Here is a 25,840-nt window from a genome sequence, read left to right on the forward strand (position 1 = left end):
TGTCCCCCAAAAATAAAAATAAAATAAAAAATAAAGAAAGAAAAAAAGAAAATGAAATACATAGGTATAAATCTAACACAACATGTATAGGATCTATATGCTAAAAACTATAAAATGCTGATGAAAGAGATCGAAGAAGACCTAAATAAATGGAGAGATGTACTGTGTGCATGAACTGGAAGCCTCCGCTTAGGCAAGATGTCAGTTCTTCCCTAATTGACCTATAGATTTAATATAATTCCTAGCAAATCACAGCAAAGTTTTGTGTAGACATAGACAAGCTTATTCTAAAGTTTATATGGAAAGGTGCAGGGCCTAGAATAGCTAAAATAAAATTCTGAAAAAGAAAAACCAAGTGAGAGGAGTCACTGCACCCAATGTGGAGGCCCATTCTGTAGCTACAGTAATCAGTACAGTGTGCTGCTGGTGAAGAGATACCACGTGGGCAAACGGACCAGAATAGAAAACCCAGAAACAGATCCATGCAAATATGCCCTACCGATTTTTGACAAAGTTGAAAAAGCAATTCAATGGAAGAATTAGTGCTGGAGTAATTGAACATCCGCAGGCAATAAAATGAACCTCAGCCTAAGTCTCCTACATTATTAAAAATTTAACTCAAAATAGAATACTGGCTTCAATGTAAAATGTACAATTATAAAACTTTTAGAAAAAAACTTAGGAGAAAATGCTTGAGACCCAGGGCTAAGGAAAAAAATTCTTAGACTTGACATCAAAAGCATAATTCATAAAAGAAATAATTGATTAAACTGGATTTCATCAAAACTAAGAATTTGTGTTCTGTGAAAGAACCTATGAAGAGGATGAGAAGACAAGCTACAGACAGGTAGAAGATATTGAATATTGGCAAATGACACCTGCAACAAAGAACTTGGGTCTAGAATATTAAGAACTCTCAAAACTCAACAGTGAAAAACAATCCAACTAGAAACTGGTCAAAAAACATGAACAGACATTTCACTGACGAAGATATGCTAATGGCAAATAAATATGTGAAAACATGTACGTCATTTTAATCATTATGGGAATGCAAATTAAAACTCCTATGAGATATCACTACACTTCTATCAGAATGGCTAAAATAAATAAATATTAATAATGTATAATGCTGACAAGGAAGGAGAAAACCTGGATTACTCATACATTGCTGGTGGGTATATAAAATGTTACAGCCACTTTAGAAAAAAAGTATAGATGTTTCTTAGAAAGCTAAATGTGTGTTTACTCTACAACCCAGCAGTTACACTCTTGGGTATTTACTCCCTGAGAAATGAAAAGTTACATTCACACAAAACATGTGAGTGTTCATAGCTGCTTTATTCATGATAGCCAAAAAGTGGAAACAACCTAAGTGTCCTTCAATAGGTGAATGCTTAAAGAAACCATGGTGCATCCATACCGTGGAATACAACACAGTAGTAAAAAACAAGGAACTGTTGATACTCACAACAACTTGGGTATTGAGTTAAAGACACCAATCTTAAAAGGCTACATACTGTAGGATTCCATTTATATACCATTCTTGAAATGACAAAATTATAACAATGGAGATCAGATCAGTGTTGCCAGGAGTGATGGACAGAAAAGAGAAGGAAGTGGATGTGGCTATGAAAAGGCAGCCTGCAGGACCCTGTGAAGGAACTGTTCTGCATCCTCACTGTGGTAGTGGTCACACAAATCTATGCATATGATAAAATTGCATAGAACTAAACACATGCACATGTACATACACACACAAGTGACTGCATGTAAAACTGGTGGAAACTAAATCAATTCTGTGGATTGTACCAACATTATTTTTCCTGGTTGGGATGCTGTTAAATGTTACACAAAGTGTTACTTCTAGGAGAAACTGAGTAAAGGGTGTGCATGGGATCTCCAAATTATTTCTTACAACTGCATTATTATAATTGCATTCTTGCAAATGAATCTACAATTGTATAAAAAAATCAGAATAGAAGAAATAAAACAAAAATCTATGCATTCATAAGCTTAGTAAGAAATAAAGCAAAATATTGGTATCTCTATGTTATAAGGGTTCTGGGTGAAAGAATAGTGTTTCCATTTTTATGTATTTTTAAAATGTGTTATAATGAGGATGGCTGATTTTTGTAATGGAAGAACTGCTAACCTAAAGAGTAATTCAGACATTTAAGAACAGTCTACAGGTATCAGCACAGTCCACTGAGAAGTAAAATATCGCGTGGTACTTAATGGCAGATCTCCTCTCCTTCTTATTATTCTAACTTTTAGAGATATCTATAGTAAAGCAAATTATTTGGGGGGAATTAAGACTTACAATGGGCTTACATTACATTTTGGGGTACATTAAAAAACTTGTCTGTTTTTTTGTCTCCCTCCTGCCCAAATATTGTAACAAAACCACTTCTTAAGATTATTTGGTAATTTAGACATTCCACTAATTCACATTCATCTCAGCGGGTGATCCAAGCGTGTGAAGTTTTTTTGACGACTTTCTCCTTGGGAGTATATTTTAAACTTCAACATGTTCCACATCGCTTGACCCTGAGGTTGTGATTTAGTGTTTTAATTGCAAGCTCCCATTTGTGAGCATTATGGAAAGGCTGTTTAATTTGTTATGGGAATGGTCACAGTTTCTAACTGCGAACAAAAGTGGAAGCGTGTGGAGAAACAGGGCCTCTTTCTATGTATCGTGAGAGTGGGAGATGGGAAATGGAAGGAGGAGCTCTGGCCCACAGACAGCAGTGGCATGCAGGGATGCCGGGCTGCGGGGAGCCTGAGCGCCTGGCCGGGAGGATGGTCACCACCACCAAGAGCAGAGCAGCACCCTGTGCACTGAGAACACATACAGGTGTTCCAAGGCCGAGGCTGAGGAAGGGACCAGGGGATGGCCCAGTTTCCTAGTCTGCTAAGGAGATAACCAGAGGCCTTGAGTCCAGACTGTGTAAGCTTTCTTTGGCCATTTTGCCAGACAGACATCTTCCAGACATATATTGGAAAAATGCAACCTAAAGCCATGAGCCAGCTGGAAACACTTCTTGTATAAGTGGTGTGTGTTGGGGGTCCCCATGACCACCCTCAGAATTGATGATCCACTAGGAGAACTCACAGGACTGGACATATAGTTGTGCTCATGGCTATTATTTATTACAGCAAAATCATGTGTAAAAAATACATACATACACAATATCACACACACCCCTCTCTCTCTCACACACACACACATACCCCTCCACACACATCACACACACACATCGCTCTCTCTCTCATCCCCCGTCCACAAACACAAAATGCAAAATCAGCAAAGGGAAAAGGCGCATGAGCTGAGGTCCAGAGGAAACCAACGGCAAGTTTCCAAGAGTCCTCTCTCCGTGAAACCATGTAGTACACACTTAATTCCCCAGCAACAAGTTGTGACAACACTGTGACATGTTGTTTACTAGGGATGCTCAGTAGACACTCAGCATCCAAGGTTTTTCTTGGGGGTCGGTCAGGTAGCCACCCTCTGCCTAGGATGTATCAAATTGCAGACTTTCAGAAGGAAAGCAGGTGTTCAGCATAAACTACCTTGTTTGCACACACGGTTCAGGCACAGTGAGCACCTTATCAGGGAGGGAGTGGTGGCAACCCTCCCCTATCCAAGTTCCGGAGGATGCCAGCCAAGCGCCTCCTTTCCAAGGGGAGCAGTCTCGGGCCTGCTGTGTTAACTTTTTTCTGCATGTGTTGTCCTACGATAAGGCTTGTGCCCTTCCTGGCTGTGCTGCTAAGAAGAGGGAAGATAAACCGTGGTGGTGGTGCCGGGCGCGGGGTGGGGGGAAGCAACGCCAAGACATCTAGAATTAGAGGGGAAGCAGGAGACACGCAGACCTTGCAGCACAAGAAGGACTGGACCCCGAGGGGAGGACTTCTGGTTGAGGGTGACGATGTGGGCACCCTCGCTGATGCTCCTCCCTCTTCAAATCCTACTGAAATGACTAGAAGAAATAATAAAAGAGAATAAGTCTGCAATGGCACTGACAGTGGGAGAGGAGCCATTAGAAGACCAAGGATTTTGATTAATTTTTGGAGAATGGAAAGCATGGTATGAATTTGGGATGAAATGGATGGGTTCACCAGCTGTGGTTTGAATGTTTGTGTCCCTCCACAATTCACGCGTTGATACCTAATCCCCAAGGTGATTGTATTCGGAGATGGGGCCTTTGAGGGTGATTAGGTTATGAGGGCTCTGCCCTCCTGGCTGGGATTAGTGCCTTATGAAAGAGAGCCGCCTCGCCTCTTGCACCGTGTGTGGACACAGCGAGAAGGTGCCATCTGTGAACCGGGAAGTGGGCCCTCACCAGACACTGGATCTGCCAGCACCTTGATCTTGGACTTCTCAGCTTCTAGAACTGTGAGAAATAAATTTGTGTTGTTTATAAGCTACCCCCTTTAAGGTATTTTATCAGCAGCTTGAGCCGACTAAGACACAAGCTGAGTGGACACAGCTAGAGAGGGAAACTGTTTCTCCTGCACGACTCTGGAGGGACGCTGGGTCACAGGCACTGAGAGCAGGAGAGGCATTTGGCCACAGAGAGTCGGGCATTTCCATAAAGGTCTGCCTAATAGTGGGACAGCCAGCTTCCGAAATCAGAGCACCTGACCACAGCAATGGCATCTGTCTCAGCTCCAGAAACTTCCCCTGGGAAGAAAGCTTAACCGCCTGCCCTGGGAGGGCTTGGTCCCTGGGGTGAGAGACTGAGACCCCTGAGTACACAGCGGAGGGGTCAGCCTGCCTGCTTGCGGTTGGTCCACACACCCTCCTGTGTTGGAATCCTGTCAGTAGACACGCCCTGGGTTGGGCGCAGAGTTTCTGGCTGCCGGGCATCCAGGGGTGATGCCTACTCAATGACAGGAGGTGGTGCTGGCTACCTGCATTGGGCCACGTGGCCTCCTACTTGTGCGTTGGGATCTGCCCACCTTAGGGAGTCCACCCTTCTCTCGCTGGATTCTGCTTTGATTCTTACTGAGGTAGAGATGGAAATTTCAGGAGACTAGAGGGTGGAAACTGGCCAGTGAGTTTCACAATGTTCTGTTATTACCTGCAGTGCTTTCAGCCCCTCCCTGAAGGTGAAACTCTTCCGTGATTCTGAAGTGCTGGAGCTGTCGTCCAGCACTTGACGGAGGAGATGTGCTGTGGAGTTTCTGTAGGCTTTCCATGTTTCCCTTTAAGCAAGAGGGAAGGTTTCCTGACCCTTTCATTATTTCCAGGGGGCAGAGGTTGTAGGCCCTTGGTGAAATTTGATTATACTCTCCACCAAATCCAATTACTACCCACACCCATGAAATCCCATTATAACTTTCTTTTGCTTCATTAAAGATACTCCAAGACAGGCCCCTTCCTAATCCATTCTGGTAGATTTCCTAAAGAATGTCAGTAAGAAGCTTTGCATATATTGCTCATTACCCCACAGTGCAAATATGCAAAAATGCAACTGACCTACCATTAACTTGCTTAAAAACCAAGCAGGGACTCCTCTTCCTGAGTGGTCTGGGTGGCTTCTGTTGCAGAGACTTCTGTCTCGGAACTGCTGATGGCAAGATGTGTGCCTGCTAACTGGGACCACCAAGCCCAAGGTCCAAAAGAGCAAAGGATATTTTTCCAAACAGAAGGGAATGCTGGCTTGTTTTAGTGCTGGGCTGCAGCGGGCAGCTGTGAGAACAAAAGTTTTTTTTGTGTGTGCTTAAAACACTCAACCTTAGACTCAGCCAAGATGTGGTGTGGGACAGGACAGGCCTTCCTGCAGGGGTTGGGAAGGCCAACTTTTCTTCCCCTGGGGGGAATGCCTGAGCTGTGCTGTGGGGCAGGCCAGCTGATGTATGCCATGTACCAGTAGGGTATGTACCACTGGGGCATTGGCCCAGTGATATTTTGTACTTTTATTAAATTTGAACTGAGGGAGGGAAAAAAAACCAAACAGACATCTGTTTTCCTATAAGAAAGATGATTCCTTGGGGATTTCAGACCCCGTAGTGTACTTTCCTAAGGTTATTCAGAGAATCAGCAATCAAGCATCAACAGATATTTTTGTATTGTTTTTCTGATTTCCAGCTTTTACAATGAAAATTTTTCAGACAGAAGTTTCAAGACAAAAATTGAAAGACTAGTACAGTGAACATCTGGACATACTCTCTACCTGGTTTCATCACATTTTAACACTTTTCCACATTTTCTCTTTTATACCCTCTAAGTGTCTATGTGTGTGAGTGAATGTACATGTGTGTGTATGTACATGAAACCATTTGAAAGTAAATTATAGATATCAAGATACTTCATCCCTAAAAACTTCAACATTCATTTTCTAAAAATAACGACCTTTTCTTATAAAACCACAATATCATCAAAACACCTAAGAAAAAAAGCAACAATTTGATCAGACATCTAAAGAAAAATCAGCAGCATGAAAAAGAAGGAACAAAATGAACAAACAGGATAACTGACACTGGAGGAAACAAAATAGAGAAACAAAAACTAATCAAGAACTCTAAGGACATGTGATGTGACATCATATCCATAAAACAAGGACAGCCTGCTATGAGAAAGGAGCACTCAGAGAACCATAACGTGCCTGGCAAATAAAAGTATACTCTTGCAAAATAAAAAAAATCCAATATAAGGGCTAAAGAACAAATTTGATAAAACTTCCCAGAATGAAGATCAGAAAGACTAAAAGACGGGAAATTAAAGAGAAAGGCTAAGAAGTATGGATGATCAGTCTAGGAAATCTGTAACATTCCCGAGAGAGGGAGCAGAGAATGTAGAGAGGCAGGCAAATTGGAGATATAGAAGAAAGTTCCCTAGAGCTGAAGAAAGGCAAAAGTCTTGAGATTGGCAGGACCCACCAGAAAAGGTAAAAGCCTGAAAACTGCCTGGAGAATTTCAAAGCATCAAGACAAATAGAGGGCCTCAAAGCCTCAGGCTGCAAACACATCTGCATACTTAGTATGGGATAAGAGGTTGACCGCAGACCTCTCTGCAGCACTGAAGGATGAAACAGTGCTTCTCAATTCCAATGTACTTGTACATCCTTGGAGGTCTTATTCCAATTCAGATTCTGGGGTTGGGGAATTCTGCATTCGCATCGGTCTCCTAGGTGATGCCATGGCTTCTGGTCTGTGGACTACACTTTAAGTGGCAAAGGCCTTTGGAGCAATGCCTTCCAAATTCTGAAGAAAGTTATTTTTAATGTAAAGGTTTACAGCTAGCCAAATTATTGATCAAATATGAGGCAAAATAAAGACAGATATTCAAATACACAATAAATTAACCTGGCCATGCCTTTTCTGAGAAATGTTACTTGTGGATGAACTGCAGAAAAGCATTAAAGAAATTGAGAATTTAAAAGACGTGCACTTCCTGGAACTGACCCAAGAGGAGTATGTGTAAACAAACACCTGGATGGTAGTAACGTGGCAATCCCAAAAAACAATCAGTCCACATTAAAACAGGCGGCCGGAGGGATCAAAAGAATGACTTTAAGGAGATGATTTCTGTTCAACCAAAAGAAGCAAGAAGATTTAGTGATAGGATGGAAAAGGCATGTTTCTTCTTGAAACAAGGGAAAGAAAAGTCCATTAAGACTCCAGGAAAAACAAAACCACTCAAGAAGAGCATGTCCCGACTATGAAGCAAACTGAAACATGACATGAGACTCTATTTGGCCTTGACACTTGGAAGCTTCTCCTTCCAGTAGAACAAAACCTATTTAAAAATGATTACTTCTAGAGTGAGGGCCTGGAGGTAAAGGATTGAGTAGGAGACTTTTACTTTTTGAGATTATTCAATATGGTTTTGAATTTTAAAAAATCAAGGATATTTAAAACTATTAAAAAAAAATATAGTTCATGCCTTCAATATAAAAGCAGGGGAGGGAAGAGAAGGAATGAAGAGTAACAAAGAAAGGAAGGCCTTTCCCAGAGAACAAAGGCCCATGTGTGGCATGCTCAGGCACATCCCCGTGGTCCCCTAGCAGGCTTGCTGTCCCCACTCCCACCAGGGAGAGAATTCTAAATTCTTACCCCAGACAAGCAGGACTTTAGGTGCTAGATTGAGACCCTGGGGCCAGTCCAGATAAGGCAGTGGGTGTGCACTGGACTTTGGGCTGAAGAACTTGAACTCCTTCTGCACCAGGAAGGAACCGCGTAGTGAGCCTGGAGGAACATTCTCACTGTGCCCCAGCCCTCTGGCTGTAGGCGAGCCCCAGTGGCCAGTAGGAGAAGACTCTGAGAGACCAGAAAGAGAAAGTGCAATACCCCTAAAATCAGAGGAGACGGTTGGGTCCACCCAATCACATGGCCGTGGAGTGCCAGTCTTAAAGGGCCTGAGAGCTGGATGGCAACAGCAGGGATGCCAGGAGTGGCTGGTACAGGGGGTGACAGGGTCATGGGTGACAATTCTGCTTCCCTGAAAGATCAGCTGCCTTCCTAGAGAGAGAGGAAACAAGGGAGGGCTGAGGCCACGCAGAACTAGGGGCAAATGATTCAAAGGACCTTTCCCCAGCCCTACAGATGGGGAAAGAATCATCTGTGATGATGGCAGAAAAAATTAGGGGGAGGTGTACAGGTGTGTGAAATGGGGCCAGAGAGGCAGGCAGAGGCCTGGTTAGGAGAGGAAGGCCGTGGAGGCCACGGGGTGGGGGGAGTCCAAGAGTGGGCCTGGGACCATGCCTCAGTCTGCAGGAGGGTGGTGGTGCCCAGGCCAGGGTGGGGCCATTGAAAATGGAGTGAGGAGGAGGCCTGGAGGATCTGTTTGGGGCACAGAATTGATACGACACATTTCCAAAATGTGATCGTTCATTGCGGGAATTTGGAGAAGCTTTGGGATGATTTTGATTTTGTTCATTTTTTTGGAATTTGGAGGGGCTTTGGGAACATTTTAGAAAAGCTGACCAAGGTAGTTTGAACAGATGAGTTCTGTTTTTTTCTTTCTAAATCCATTGACCCGTACGCAAAGTTGGCACTCATTTTTTCAGAACCAGATGTTGCACCATCTAAATATTTAAAGCTCTCCTCAAGGACTCCACATGTGAGACTCCGGAGAAAGGGGCCTTCTGAATCTGCACCACTTGTTTATCTTTACTTCTCTGCTCCCCAAAGTCATGCCTTCATCTTCTATACGGATTCTGAGTTTTGCAACAAGTTTGATTTTAGCGTTATTTTTCAAGTTGGGTCTACGAGTTTTTGACAAGAATGTGCTAATTATGCATTTTAATTTTTACGCTCTTCTGACCAGAAATAGTCTAAGTGCTATATGTAGATCATCGGGATAGCAACCGTATAACCAGAGAGGGTGGATTGTGTTGCATTTGTAAGCCCTTTGGTACCAGATAACACCACCTCGATCACCAGGAACCGATGAGGAAAGAACAGATGCAGGCTTTCTATGATTAAGAAAATGTGTTTAGTGAGGGCCAGGGGACGGTATGATGTGCTGCCTGAGGCAAGTGTCTTAGTCCATTTGTGCTGCTATAACAGAATACCTCTGGGCAATTGGTAAAGAGCAGAAATTTACTTCTCACAGTTTGGGAGCTGGGGGAGCCCACGATCAAGTTGCCTGGTGAGGGCTGCTTTCTGCTTCCAAGATAATGCCTTGAAGGCTGCGTCCTCACATGGCAGAAGGCAGTGGAAAGGCAAGCAACGGAATGCTTCACGAAGCCTCTCTGGAAAGGCGCTGAGCCCATTCATGAGGGAGCAGCCCTCATGGCCTCATCGCCCCTTAAAGACCCCACCTCTTAATACTATCACGTTGGCAACACCTGACTTTTGGAGGGGACACATTCAAATCATAGCAAAGGCTTTTGCAGGCCACAGAGAGAAGTGGGGGAGAGGGGCCTCTTTCCCCAGCCCTCAGGGGTATGGTCCCCCCATATGAACCCGCATGGGCCAGAAAGGACCAAGTTCATGCTGTCAAACACAGTCTGCCACATGCTATTAGGGCTGTCTATTTGAATCTCATTGGTTTTGTAGTTTTGCTTGTATTTAATTTCACAGTTTATAGTTGAACAAGAGCTATAAACATAAGGTGTTTATATCTAGTTTTATGTTTGAACATGTTTAAGTAACATTATAATTTGAAACAACTTAAGTCAACATTGGGGGTTAAGGAGAATTTTTTTTTCCCTTCAAAAGGGTTTACATAATACTCGAGTTATAAAAAACTAAATAAGATTTATTTTTTAACATTCTCCTCGTTGCTGTTTAAATATTTGTTTTGTTGCAGATTTAGGATTTCAGTTACTTTCTCTTTTCAATAAAAAAAATAACTTCACAAGTCACATCTATCCGAGCTACACTGGACGGTGTCGTTGTTGATGTTAGGGTGTCAGGAGGGGACTGACACGTGTGTGCACTACGGGGAAACTTGCTGGCAGTGAGGGAATGTGGGGGGCAGAGGGCGGGGGGGCGGATGGGAAAACCTGGGAACGGCAGCAGCAGCCCCGTCTGCACTGGGGGAGGTGAGCGCATCAGCATTAGGGGTTCGATTTGGCCCCAGTTGCTAGTGAGGTTATCAGTCAGGACACCTTTGTCTGCATGTCACACACACCCGTCTAAAGTGGCTGAAACCGTGAGAACACCTGCCATCCTCCTTGGTGACCCCAGGGCTGGCTCAGAGGCCTGTCTGTCCTTCAATCCCTGGCATCTCTCCTGGGTTCAGCTCCTCTGATATGGGAGCAGTTCCCGGTCATCTCAATGGTGTCTTAAAACAGCTGCCACAGTTCTAGGGGGACCACTTCAGCTGAGGTCCTCTCAGGTCCTGGTGGCCAGGTCAGTGCCAATGTCCCAGTGCACGAGAGGCTGGGAGTGAGTAGCTGGCATTTCTGCCTCTTTAGTGAGAGGTTTGGGCCAGAAAGAAGAGTCTGTGTGGGGCTTGGGGGCTGGTGCTCCTCAGCTGGCCTCCACGGTTGAGGACGTACTGGGCCAGAAGGGGGTGATGGGAAGAGGGCAGGGGTGGGGCAGGGCACATTCCCAGGCTCCTCGTGCCAGCTGCATGGGATCCTTGGGCCAGGCCCACAGGGGTCACCAGATCAATTGCCTTCAGGGCCAGGCAGAGGCCTGAGTCTCAGGGCTCTGCGGGGGCTGGTGCGCACAGAAGACCCTTGTCCCCTTTCAAGGGGGCTGTGGCTGCTCCTCAGCTCCCACTCACAGTTGTTCTGGGAGAATGTGGGTTCAGGCTTCCAAGTTTTCAACAGAAGGCGAGCACACAATTTGTTTTTAATGTGAAATGACAGAGGGTGGGTGTGTGTCAAACAAAAGCCATCTGTGAGGTGGGGGGAGCCACAGAGCCTTGTGTACAGTAGGTGCAGACCCTTATCCTAGACTCTAGAAAGTTTCTACTCTAGACAACATGGCCCTAGGAGGCGATGGGAGGAGTTGGTGTCCCTCCCTGGGGAGAAGTGAGGACGGGCGAGCATTTTGAGTTCTCATCCTTGGGCCAGTGCATTTCTGGGAGTTCGCCAAACTTAGGGGGCATAAAACCAACCACTTTGTTGGGCCGGTGGACTGTGCGGGTCAGAAATTCTGACAGGAGGTAGCAGAGATGGCTCAGCTGGTGGCCTCCTGCCTCTCCAGACTGGCCTCGGGGCTGATACTGTCGCTCACCTCCCCACTCCCCGTAATAAGGGCAGCTCTGCAGTCACCGCGGCAGCACTGCCCCAGCCTTGCTGCTGGCCTGCCTCTCCGCGCCTCTGTGCCTCTAAAGGCACTCGGTCCCCAGCCCTGAATGGCCTTGCCGCCCCTCCTGTTCCGTTTCAGATTCAGAATTTACGTCCCGTGTGAGCCCCTGTCTGTGCCTACTGAGCTTTAGGTTCACTTCTGTCACCTCGTCACATTATACCGTGTTGCCGTCTGTTCATGCCCGGCCCTCTGGATGCCATGGGTCCCTGCACTATCTTTGTATCCCCAGCACCCAGCACAGAGCCTGGCATACAATGGGTGCAACTTAGGTGTGGAATTACTAAGAGCAGGGACGACTCTGGGTTGAAGCCCCAGCCCCACCACTTCCTGGTTGTGTGACCCTGGCTTAACCTCTCTGGGTCTCGGTAGTCTTCTGTGGACAGTGGGGTGATTCTGTTAACTACCCAAAGTTGTCATGATGATTAAATTAGTTGTTCCATATAAAGAGTTTGGAACAGGGTTTACCCTTAGTGTTGATAGATACTCAAAACAAATGGCTCTTGCCGCTATTAGGTGTTGAATACATGAATGAACAAATGCATGAAGCTCGCCCGTTCTTTAAGGCTCAGGTCAAAAGCTCGCTCCTCCGTGAGGCTTTCCCGGATCCTCGCAGTGAGGGCATCTGCTTCTGACTTGCTGTGCTTCTGTGCCTGTTCCCCACGGAGGCCACACAGCCGTGTGTGCAAATGCTCATCTCTGTCCGGCCCAGAAGCTCCTGCGGCACAGACGGATCTTAGAATCTTAGTCATCTCTTTAGCCCCCCACCCTCAATGTAAACAGTAGGTGCCTTACACACGGTAAGTGCTCTATAAACGTGCGCAGAATGAAGGAGGGAAATCACAAAGGAGGGAACCATTTTATTTTCTAACTGGGAAGAGACACTAAGAAGAAAAGTTAAATTTGGTCCAGATTTAACTAAAAACAACAAGAAGAAAACTAACCACTCTTAAGTTCAACTGAATTGTGCATGAATTTTTGCTGGGCCTAAATCATTGCTTCACATCCATCCACCCTTCTTAAAGTTCAAATCCATGTTTAAGGCCCAGCAATTACTCAGAACATCTTACATGTTGGTTTATGTATTAATTTAAAGTAGTCCTTCCTCTCCTCTCCTCTCCTCTGCTGTCTTCCATCCATCCAAGCCTTCTCTTCCCTCTCTCTCCTTCTCATCTCTCCCATGTCCCCTCCCCTTCCATTCTCTACCCTCCCTCCCTCTCTCTGTCTCTTTCATTTCCTCTAGCCAGAGAATTTTTATGGATTCTCTTTACAGAAATCCTCTCTTGATGGGATGTCCAGCATCTAAAAGAGGTGAAAAGGGCTGGGCGTGGTGGCTCACACCTGTAATCCTAGCTCTCTGGGAGGCCGAGGTGGGAGGATCACTTGAGGTCAGGAGTTCGAGACCAGCCTGAGCAAGAGCGAGACCCCGTCTCTACTAAAAAATAGAAAGAAATTAGCCGGACAACTAAAAATATATAGAAAAAATTAGCTGGGCATGGTGGCGCATGCCAGTAGTCCCAGCTACTTGGGAGGCTGAGGCAGGAGGATCGCTTGAGCCCAGGAGTTTGAGGTTGCTGTGAGCTAGGCTGACGCCATGGCACTCTAGCCCAGGCAACATAGTGAGACTCTGTCTCAAAAAAAAGAAAAAAAAAAAAAAAAGAGGTGAAAAGTTAAAATGCTTGGTGTAGAATCATGTCCACTTGGTCTTTTCTTCATCCTCGCAACCCTGGGTGACCCCTGAGCTGCCTCTCAGGACCCTAGCTTGCCAGATGGAGCAAATAAACGCATAGGACACCCAGCTGCATTTGTATTTCAGATAAACAGCAAATAGTGTTTTAATGTACTGGGTGTCCTTTATTTTACCTGGCAATACTGTTGGAACCCCTAGGGCCAGGGCCAGCTTCATGGGGTGAGACCTGTGCAGTCGTACAGGCCTCACACTCAGAAGGGCTCATGCTTGGTTTAATGCTCTGTTCTCACCATCTTAAAATTCTTATTAATTTTTGAACAAGGGGCCCTACATTTTCATTTTGCACTGAGCCCCAAATTATGTAGCTAGTCCTGCCTAGGGCTCTTTGGAGCATGATTTGGGACCCAGTGCCATACATATTGCCACTTTGAGCTGACCCATTACCCTATGTGGTACAAACCCAAGTGCGGCCCCACTGCCTGGAAACAGAATGGATATCTGGTGGTTTTTCCTTAGGAATTGTATTTTTCTATTCTAATTGGCTCTAAGTGTTTCTGCCTTGGCAGCAAACCCCACTTGTTAGACTTTTTAATCCAAGTCTCACTGTACCTAGCATAAATCAGTGAAATGTTTAGTGTGTAGAAATGCTAGTGGCTTCGTAGATGTCTTGAAAAGCGATTTGACCTAAAAAATAACTTTTATTGGTGTTACCTAATCAGTGCTACGTGATGGATATGATATTCATTATAAGTGCACATTTATGATGTCATCATTCTGCACAATTGCTGAGACTCATACTTTCCAAATGTTGGCTGTAGATTAACTTGATTCCTCCTGCAGATGGGATCTTTTTTTTGAAAGAAAAGAACATGGTTGTTCTGACTGTTCAGTTCTGTTAAGAAAGGGGCTCCTGAGCAGGTGTATAAGAAAATAAAGAGTATTCACATGTAGAAAGGAACTGCGTAAAGAGCCACAGAAATACCACCCAAAATCACCTAGAAAGAAATAGTACACAAGTTGTCTTAAGAAAATCTGGTATAAACAAAACACCAGGCTTAGATAAGGATGTAATCACTTGTATTGCAAAAAATAATGTTTCACTTTACAAAATATCTATTCCTAGGTCCATTTTAAATAATGAAATCTATACAAAAACTATAACATTTAATGAGTAAAAATTCTATTGAATTTCCTGGTTTTGATAATCACTATTGTTATGTGAGAGATCACTTTTGGGGGAATCTGGGTGATGTCTGGAAAGAACCTCTCTGTGCTGTTTTAACTTTGTAACTTCTGTGAGTCTATAATTATTTTAAAATAGAGATTTTAAAATGTATATATGTACATGTACACACACTACATAGTATATTATAATATATTCAGGAACACATCCATGAGGTGAAACAGGCACATCTTCATTGCATGCCCAGTCTAGGTGGTGACTGATCTGTCTTTACCTCCCCCTGGTAATTTATCAAATAAAGCACTGAATCTAGAGACTGTAATGCCCAAATCCCACGGTAGCTGATAGCTTCAATCACTTAATCTTTCACCAATGGGGCATCAACAGCAAAAAATAAACTCATTTTTAAAATCATGTTTCCTTGTCTCATGACCTAGAAAAGGAGAAAAGATCTGAAATGAGTAATCTGCTTTTGTGATATTAGCCAAGACCCAATTTATCTCCCTTTTCTCTTAAGTTTAGCACCTGAGCTTGGTGATTATATCATTCTAATTTTAATTCTAGTTAGAGTGAGTTCATTTTCCCAATTTAAGTTGCTTAAACGGAAAAGGCGGAAGTAGTGACAGAAGTTAAAAGAGATTATCAAGGAATTGAACATATTGCATAAGATATTGAGAACAGGAAAGGAATTTATTTATTCATTCACTCATTCAGCTCCCAACTCTGTGTCTTACATTGTCTGATGGTACAAGGATGAACACACTCTGACCTCCAGGCACTCCTATTCCAGGGTGCAGAAAGTTAATAAGCCAGGAAACAAGTTGCTGTGCCCTGGAATCACCAGGTAGCAATAAATGCTATGGAGAAAAATAAAGTAAAGGAAAGCTATGTAGGGGCGGGAATCAGAAAAAGCAATTTGTTAATACTTGGAATGATGTTGCTTTTGTAACAAGAGAGAGAGAGAGTTAGAGCCATCATAAATTTAATTGGTTAGCAAAAACAAAAAATGTTAATGTTAATCCTAGTGTTGTGTTACTTAAACAACTTGAATGCTATACCATTTTAATTTTAATTCTAGTTAATGTTAGTTCATTTTCCCCAATTCTGGCAGTGTTGGATTTTCGCATTTACTTTGTATAGCAGCAGTCTTAAAAATGTTCATGTTCTTTGATCTGTAATACAGTGATTTTCAATCCCACCGGACCTAATGCCCTCTTTTTGACAATAAATATTTTGTAACATTCCCTTTACTATCCAGAAATAAAATCATGGATCTCATAACCTATCTAGAGACATAATTTCAAGAATTCAAGACAATACTTTGAAGAAACCAAAGGAAAGTAATTTATAATAAAGTAAACACAAACACAGCAAGGCATAACCATGCATGCATCTATACACAGAATTACCATGGCAACCTCGAATGCTGACTGAGGCCCAGGCTTATGGACGAGTCACAGCCAGGAACATTGCAGGTTGCCATGGCAATGGGAAAGGAGAGGATGGCCGAGACACTGGTGCACTGGCCTAACCTGCACCTCTAACTTCAAAGAGGCAGGGGAGTTTAATCCTTCCAAGGTCTTGGGACTGGGAGAACCTCAAACCTTTGGTGGAACTGAGTGGGGCCCTGGGCACTCAATGGCCTACATGTGTTTGACCACATGGCCATTTGACACTGGGCACGGCACAGTTCTCCATTGGTTGAGACTGCCCCAAGCATTGCGTGGCTGGCTCTACCCACCAATGCCAATAAAGCTCCCCCAGGCAAAAATGCCTGGACAGGTTTTCAGCATCCCTCTTGTAGGTGGGGTGACCCTCTTTAAGAATTTCTGTATCAAGCAAGCTCATGGGAATTTATTCTCAGGTAGTAATCCAGGAAAGGATGGTGCTATTTGTCTGACTATATTGACATCAAGGTTATTATGACAGTGTAAAATTGGAAACAACCTAAATGTCCAACCAAATGAGAATGTGTAGTTAGCTATGATTGATCAAAGAAAAGTATACAGTCATTAAACATACAAATAAAATCCTATACAGCAACGCAAACCAAAAATGTCACGTGTGATATATTGTTGATTGAAATCATATTAACATATAACATTTTATATGATTTATGTAACATGCATGCATATGAAGCAAAGAAGAAATATTCTGAATTGATAGTTGAAAGAAAATGAATCGGCTATCTGTTGATTTGTAACAAACCACCCCAAAACTTAGTGCCTTGAGACAACAATTTGTTAGCTCATGATTCTGCAGGTCTGCAGTTTGGGCTGGGCTCACACAGTATGGTTCTTTAGCTGGTCTTGCCTGGGCTCACTCATGCTGTGGCCACAGCACACGTGGCCCTGGAGGGGACAGGCTGGTCCAAGGTGGCCTCACTCACACAGAGAGCAGTTGTTGCTGTCAGCTGAGCCTTTCCCTGCAGTGGGCTAGCCATGGACATCTTCTTTGAACAAACCTGGAAAAGTATGCAGGATTTTAGGCCCAAATTATAACTTTAAAGCTGCTGAGGGAGGAGATTGATAGAAATTGTTTTATTTGTGCATTTCAATACTATTTCCCAAAGGCCTACTTGACCAGAAAATGTCAGAGGCAAAAAAGAGAATAGACCAGCCATCTGGTCCATGGAAGGCAAGCAGGTTTCATCTGAAGTGTCAACTAAAATAGTTGGTCCCAGGACCAGTGTTAGAGGTTGATACAGGCAAGAAGAGAGAGAGAGAGCTGAAAGTAGTTAGTGAAGTTGCCATGGGGAGGGATTGAGGGTGGTGTGATAAATGCCCCACATTTGCCCCTACGAGGATGGGGTCTTACATTCAATTTCTTCCAAGGAGTTTGCTAGTGGCAAATAGACCTTATCTGGCTGCAGTATTTGATGACACTCTGGCATTTTTTACATTGCTGAGACATGGCTGATGAGTGATAAACTCTTTGCACAGGTTGTGGGGCGGGAACTGCTGACCCAATACACCAAACACTATGAAGAAAAACCACTCTCTGGCCTGCTCCAAAACTGGGCTGAGTCTGTGGGTGACAAGCTGAGAACCAGGTATGTATTGCTCAGGCCACCATCGTCACCTTCCTTCAGGGTCTTATCATTGAGCCTGAGTTTATAGAGCCTTGACATAGCACAGCTCACTCTTGCTTGAAATTTTATATATTTGATATATGCAAAAAAATTCATGAATATGTAAAATTAATGTACCCACTACCAAACTTAAGAATTAAGACATGGCTACTTCTGTTCTTTCTACTTGGGTTCCTTCTTATTACTTGTTCACTGTTCCAAGCGCTTTACAGGTTTTAACCCTGAAAACCCCATAAGGTAGGTTTTAATTTCCATTTCACATTTGAGGAACTGAGGCACAGAGGTTAAGTATTTTGCTCAAGGTTACATGGTTAGTGAGTGGCAGAGCTGAGGTTTGAACCCATACAGTCTGGCTTCAGGATCCATGTGTTTGGTTGTTCCTATTGATCTTTCAGTACTGTCTTTTAGCTTTATAAATAAAGCATAATATATGTGGTATTCTGTAACTTTCTGTTTTCACTCAATTATTTTGTTTCTAAGATTCATCCACATTGTTACGTGTAGCTGAAGACCTGCTCTTCACAGTGTTTCATAATATTCCATACTGTGTATATGCCACAATTTCCTTACCCATTATAATCTCCAATATTAGTGCAAATTTGGGTTGTGTCTGGTTTTTTGATATTTTACACAAAGCTACTATGAAAAATCTTGTACATGTTTTGTGGGAGATGTGTGCAGGAGTTTGTACAGGGCTTTCAAACTCAGGTAACATCACTTAGAACAAGAAATACATTTTCTATCATCAGAGATGCCCATACATCAATGGTACCCCCACCTGAGACACAGCTAGAGCAAACTCTCCCTGAAACAATGCTTACTTACCCTATTTATTAGTACTAATGATGCTCTCTGATTTTTTTTAATTTTATTTTTTAAGAATCCTGATCTCAGTACTTTAAACTGATTTTATGGCCCTTTAGTAATTTGCAATCTGTTGTTTGAAAAACACTCTTCTAGGGCATATGTAACCTAGGAGTGGAATTGCTGTGCTGTGAAGTATGCCAATGTTCAGCTTTACTTGATGGTGCGAAATTATTTTTCCAAGTGTTTGTATATCATGTTTACACCTTTATGAGTAGCATGTATCTTGTGGGGCCATATCCTATTCTTGTCAACACTTGGTGTTATCAGACTTCTTAATTTTTGCCAATACAATATAAAAAATGATTTCTCACCATGACTTGAAACTGCATTTTGCTTATTACTATTAATATTACAGGTGAGTAGGATTTCATGTTTGTTTGCCCTTTGTATTTCTTCTTCTTCCTCTTCTTTTTTTTTTTTTTTTTGAGACAGAGTCTAACTCTGTTGCCCAGGCTGGAGTGCAGTAGCTCATTGCAGCCTTAATCCTCCATCTCAGTCTTCTGCGCAGCTTGTATTTCTTTTTATATGAAATGCTTGTTCATATTTTTTGCCCGTTTTTCCTTTTCTTTTTCTGTGTGTGTGTGTGTGTGTGTGTGTGTGTGTGTTTGTGTGTCTCATTGATTTTTAGGAATTCTTTATCCTTTGTTGTTCTAAGTGCTATAACTATCTTCTCCAAGTCTGTGGCTTTTCTTTTACTTTCTTTATGGTGTCTTTTGATTAACATAAATTCTTAAATTACAATTGAAGTTATCAATCTTGTATATTCAATACTTTCTGCATCGTCTACTCTGAGGCCACAAAATTATATATTTTTTAAAGTTTGGAAGTTTCACCTTTCACATTTAATTCTTGAATCCATTGACAATTTTTGTCTGTAGTTTGAGGAAGGATCTACTATTTTTTCCTCCCTTAGGGATTGTCCGTTGTGCTGGTGCTATTTATTGAGTCCGCCGTCCTTCCCTAGTGATCTGCAGTGCCCCCTCTGGCATTTATTAAATTTCCATATGTGTGAGAGTCCATCTGGAGGCTATTTTTTTCCTATTCTATTTGTATATTCTTGATCCAACAATATGCTGTTACCCTGGCTTTTTAATAAAATATTACTATAGTATTATATTGTTATATCTGAAATATAATTCAAAATTGTATTTGGCTATGCTGGGTCTTTTGCACTTTCATGTAAATTTTTTAATAAGCTTATCAAGTTCCTCAAAAACAAAACAAAAGGACAAATATTGTAGGATTTCACTTACATGAAGTACCTTGGGTAGTCAGATTTGTAGAGATAAAAAGTGGAATATCGGTTACCACAGGCTAAGAGGAGGAGAGAATGGATAGCTATTGTTTACTGGATGCAGAGTTTTAGTTTGGGATGATACAAAAGTTCTGGAGATGGATGGTGGTCATGGCTGCACAACAATGTGAATGTACTTAATACCATTGAGCTGGTTAAAATAGTGAATGTTTTGATACATGTATTTTACTAGTTTAAAAAACTTACTGGAATTTTCTTTGAAAATGTATTTGATCTACAGATTTGCAGAAAATTTGACATATTTATAAAGCAGATCTTTCACACAAAGATTTTAGTCTTCCAAGTGTCCTCCAGTGTTTTATAATTCTTTCCATACATAGTATATCCTTTCATAGATTTATTACTAGTTACTTTATAATTCTGTTATTAAAAGAATATTTTTAAATTTTTTGTTGTTAATGGTTTATTATGCATGCAGTTGACTTTTGTGTATAAATCTGACTTTAAAAAAATTCATTTAAATGTGTCTATAAATTCTCTGGGTTTTTTTCCCATAAACGACCATTTGCAAATAATAATTTTTTATTTCTTTCTTTCCAATCGTAATTCCTTTTATTCTTTTCATGTCTTACTGCAAGGGCTAGAACCTCCAATGCAATTTAAATAGAAGCAGTCATAGATGTTCTTCTGTCTTATTGCTGTTTTTTTAAAAAAATAGTTTAACATTTCGCTTATTATGAATGACATTTGCTGAAGTTTTTGATAGACATAATTTATTTTCTAAAGAAGCTCACACATTTTTAAAGTATTTTTGTCATTATTAGTTGAATTTTATCAAATAATTTTTTTTGCATCTGTTGAAATGATCTTATGATATTTCTTCTTTATTAGTTGATTTGATTAAAAACCTTTTCAAATCCTCTAATGTTAAACTACCCTTGTATGCCTAGGAAACATTCAATTTTGCTATGCTATATTATCATCTTTTTATCTTCTTGGATTTAGCTTGTTAATGTTTTAGGGGGACGGGAGGGTTGTATACTTATTGGCTTCTTATTTTCCATTCTTGTATTTCCCTGATTTAGATTTATATCAAAGTTTTACTGCTCTCCTAGAGTAATTTTGGGAGTGGTTTCTTATTCTGTGGAAGAATTTGATAAGTTATTTGAAAATGATCTGGGCTTGGGGGAATATTTTAAACTATTTAATTAATTATTTTAAGACTAAGCTTTTTCTTTTTCTGTTAGTTTTCATAAATTATATATTTCGAGCAATTCATCCATTTGGTTTTGAATTTACTGGTAAAGGTTTTTCTTACTATTCTCTCATTATCTTTTTGACTTCTGCTAGATCTATAGTTGTGTTTCATTTGTCATTCCTAAAATCATTTGTTGTGTCTTTTTCTTTCCTTGTTCTTGCTCGATCTTACCAGATGTTCGCCTGGTTTATTATTTTTCAAACAACCAACTTTTCCTTTTGTTGATCCTCTCTGTTGTACCTTTATTTTCTACTTCACAGATTTATGCTCATAAATGTCTTGTCTCCTTTATTCTGCTTTTGGAGAGCTTACTATGCTTTTTTTTCTTTTGTGTACTTTGAACAATTATTGTTTTTATTTGGAATGAGATTATTGTTCTCCACAACCCAAATATATTGAAATAATTTTCAAAAAAACTATTCATTAGAAAATATAGTCCCACAATCCTGATTAAACACTTGGAGAACACAATAAATAATGGTATGGGACTTTTTATAAGCATTGGGATGAGCTGAAATTAAGAAATCTGAACTTTTTAAATTTTTTAATTGGTGCTCCTGTTCCTGTTTATTCAAACTATAGTCTATCTTAAAGCTTGAAAGCATGAGCTCCCACATTCTAGGACTGTGTCACTGAAGTCTCTCTCAGTTTTAATGTCTCAGTTTTTCCTAACACACTCTGGACTGTCAGTACATCTTTTTAGTATTTCTAGCCCTGAGTGGGAATTTTATAGTACTAATGGCTTTCCCCTCAAGTTATTAGTTTGAAAATTGTCCAATGTATAAGGAGTTGAAAGAAGAGTACAATTCCCCACCAGAATCAGTTCCATCCTTTCAGGAAACTTGTTCCCCAACTGGCCACAAATCATCTGCCCTTTCATTTCTTTTCCAGATAGCAGAGCAGGGCTTGTTTCAATCATTTTGAAAGCATGATACGCTCTCACCCATATGCAAATCTATATTCCTAGCACATTTTCCAGGACAGATTTGAGAAGTGCCAAAGGCAGTATTCCAATTGTAAATATTTGGAAAGTTCCAGTTCATTTATTTTGGTCTTGGTTATTAACCTCGAAAACAGTACACATTTCTCTTTCACACATCCAGGTTTTACTTGATTTAGTCTGTCTATGTTTATCTACTTAAATCCCCAAATTTTACTTACTCTGACTTTTATGTTTAAAAAAAGCCTTTGCTATCCAACATGTTTTCGGTACTCATTTTGTACTGGGCACCTCTCTAAGCATTGGTGGTACAGCAGAGACTGGGGTGCTCGGCCTTCGTGGAGCCTGTGCTCCAAGAGAGCAGTAGGACGGCAGGCAGTGACAACCCCAAAGGAAGTACCTATGAGCAGATGAGGATAGGAGGAAAGATGGGCCAAGAACTTCCCAGCACCCTGAAACCCCTCCAGCAGGCAGCCATATGTGCAGACACCCAGAGGCTACCCCTCATTTGGACCGGGGAGGAGTCGGTCATGGTACTGAAAAGGCTCCCTGAGATCAGGGAGGCAGGTGGGGCTTGGCAGGGAGAGAAGCCCTGGAAGAAAGTAGCTCTACAAACAGCCCCATTCTGCCCTTGCCTGTCCCTGCGAGGGCTGCCTCTCGCTCCTCGAAGGGAGCCTGCCACTGGGGCCCCCACCGCTCTCATCAGCCCACAGACCTCTAGGAGTCAGTGGGTGTCAAGAAAAAGAAAGTCAAGATTTTGCCTTGCACGCTAATGTTTTTCCATATTGTGCTTTGAAAATTTCCAAATATTCAGCAAAGTTGAAAGAATTTTACAGTGAGACTGTGGAGATTCTACCATTTACATGTTCCTGTACTTGCCATAGCACTGTTACATATATGGATGTGGCAGTCCCTCAACTCACCCATAAATTCACCTTTTCTTTTTGATTAATTTCAAAGTAAATTGTAGACATCAGCACTTCCAGGTAATGCAGCTTGAACATCATTAATTAGAGTTTAATATTTGATTACAGTTCTTATTCTTCTTATGTAGAATATACATGTAATGAAATGCACAAATCTTAAGTGTACATTCACTGAGTTTTAACAAATGCATTTACCTGTGTAACCAAAACTCTTATTAAGGTGTGGATCATCACTCTAGAAAGTTCTCTCATCTCCTTTCTTGGCCAATCCATGTAACCACCACCCAGACGCAGCCACCAGAATAGGTATTTTTCCACCACAGATCTTCATATAAATGGAACCACATACTATATACTCCTTTGTAGCTGGGTTATGAACTTGGCGTGATACTTTCTGAGACTTGTCCATGTTGTCATTACCTTTTATTACTGAGTGGTATTTTATTTTATTTTATGGACGTAGTAAGAATTTGTTTTTCATTCTCTTACTGATAAATAGACAACTGAGACGTTTCCAGTTTTTCATTCTTATGAGTAGAACTGCTATGAGCATTCCTGTACAAGCCTTTTTGTGAACATATGTTTTTATTTCTCTTAGGCAAATAGTAGGAGTGGAATTGCTAGATCATAGGTTATGTGTTTAGTTTTATGAGAAGCTATGAGAACTTTTTCCAGAGTGATTGTACCATTTTACACTCCCATCAACAAGCATGAGAGTTCTGGTTTCTCCATATCCTCGGTGACATTTGATGTCAGTGTATTTAATTTTAGTCATTCTGGTGAATGTATGATACTACTCATCGTGGTTTCTGTTTGTATTTCCCTGATGACTAATGATGGGCATTTTAATTTAATCTAAATTTTATTTAAAAATAGTCATTTGGATCTTCTTGTAAAATACGGAATTACAAGGAAGTTGTCTTTAGCAATATTCCTATTTTTAAGAATCTGCTCAGTTTTCTACACTGGTTGAGTTCCTAGAGCCACATGGTGCATTTGGGGATGACATGTGACTCACAGCAGGGTGAGTGGGTGAGGTCCGTTTCCTGCGCACATGCAGTTCACATCCTTGGGTGGACTGTGTTCCATGATCGACATCCCAAGAAAGATAGTTTCCATTTACTGTCTCCAGTTTTCATAGTAACAGCCCTGGGAATGCCAAAACATACTTTTTAATAAAATAGGAGAGTTCTTTTTGCCTTTCGTTAAATAGACTGAGGCAGAAACTCAACCTTCTGAAGCCCAGATTCAGAATGGGCATTGATATCATTTAAATTTCCTGGTAATTGGCATGTAAATTATCTCCCCTCTTCCCTGTCTAAATGGAGGGAAATTATTAATTCAGCACGTGGCATTCTCAAAAATTACTGCGTCAGTTGCTTCTTAAAGTTTCTCTCCTGCTTTCTGATTAAGCAACAACAACTACTTGGGTTTTTTAAAATTTTTAATCAATGGGAATCTAAGTTATTTGGGTCTTATAATAACTTACTTCCCCAGGATATGGGGAAAGTAGAGGGTAAGAGGTGGATACCCTATGGGAAACCCTAAGTGTGAATTAACCCCCTACCTGTTTGTCAAGGTTACCTAAAGGTTTCATGGTGTGGAAGGGCACAAAATTTGCACAAAAGGCAGAGTTGCATGATGAAAAGCCAGTGGGGTTTTAAGGGAAACTTTGTTGTTTTGAGTCTGTTTATGCTTAAGTCTCTTAACTCCCCAGTCCCTCAATTTCCTCATTTGCCGGTGGGGGTGGAAATTATTCCTTTTGAAGAATGTCACCCTGTCTGTGGCACACTCTACCCTGGACTTTCCCATAGCTCTAACTGCCTTGTGGGGTCCCTCTTGCCTTAAAGACTGTTGTCCTCCAAGACAAAAACCCAAGCTTACTGTGTTCTCCCTGGTGACCTTGAGCAACTTGCGAAATCATGCTGAGCCTCAGTTTCTTGAACTCTACATTTGATAATTATAGTATCCTAGAATTATTGAGAATATTGAATAATTCATGGCAAATAATTAGCACAGTTCCTGATATATAATGTATTTAATAAATAATATTCATTGACAAGTACTTTGTAACAGATATATTTGATTATTGATATTCAGTTATAATAACTATAATAAATGTCCAACAGTCATTGAGTAAATTATTATAAACTCACTTGATGGAAATTAATAGCTCTTATTAATGAAGAAAGACTATGTAAAATATTGAACACTACTTATAATACAATAGTAAGTGGAAAAAGCTGGAAACCAAATTATCTCTATACCACAAGGACAGCCATATATTATAGTATAAACTAGAGCTAAGCATTCATCAGAAAAATGCTGAAAAGAAGCACAATTACAGCCAGTTAGAGATAAGATAGGGAGATTATATGTATTTACACCATTTTTCTGTGGGAAGAAAATTCTTCTTGAAAAAACAACCCCCCTCTTTCTTTCAAATGAAATTCTTTGGTGAGGCCAAAATAATAATGTTGGTCATTGTGTTTTTCCTTCAGTTTCCTGGCATTTAACATGGACACGGTCGGTAATCTCGCCTTTCTGTTGAAAGCGGTGAATTTTCGTGAAAGGGTTCTACAGCGGGGTTTGGTGGCCAGAATTTATCATAAGGTAAACATACACTGTGTTATATTTTTCCTTTTGCCATATGTTTAAGGCATATACTTGCTGGTGAACTATCTGCTAAATTTAGTAGGAGATGAGTCAGCTTAATTGCAATCTTCTGGAAACTTCTTACAGCCATTTTGCATCATAGTTTCTTTCTCTGGAGGCCAGGGTGCTGCTATTTAACCCCCTTTATGTTATCCTTTAGAATCTCACCCACAACTATCATTTAGCTGCCATGGGAGTTGATGAGTGGAGTAGTTTTTAGCCCTTATTAAAATTGAAAATTCATTGTTTTAAATGTGTAACGAATA

General features: G+C 41.3%; 1 protein-coding gene across 1 annotated transcript in view; it reads left to right on the plus strand.

The window, feature by feature from the left end:
- The window catches only part of ACOXL (acyl-CoA oxidase-like), a 329,721-nt gene that overhangs the window by 191,727 nt on the left and 112,154 nt on the right, over window positions 1–25,840 (plus strand). The window contains exons 13-14 of the mRNA XM_012641917.1: window positions 17,525–17,634; window positions 25,421–25,532. Of these exons, the coding sequence (XP_012497371.1) occupies window positions 17,525–17,634; window positions 25,421–25,532 (222 nt within the window). The remainder of the gene's footprint in view (window positions 1–17,524; window positions 17,635–25,420; window positions 25,533–25,840) is intronic.

The sequence above is a fragment of the Propithecus coquereli genome, unplaced genomic scaffold (assembly GCF_000956105.1).
Source record: "Propithecus coquereli isolate 6110/MARCELLA unplaced genomic scaffold, Pcoq_1.0 Scaffold171, whole genome shotgun sequence".
NCBI classification, from domain to species: domain Eukaryota; kingdom Metazoa; phylum Chordata; class Mammalia; order Primates; family Indriidae; genus Propithecus; species Propithecus coquereli.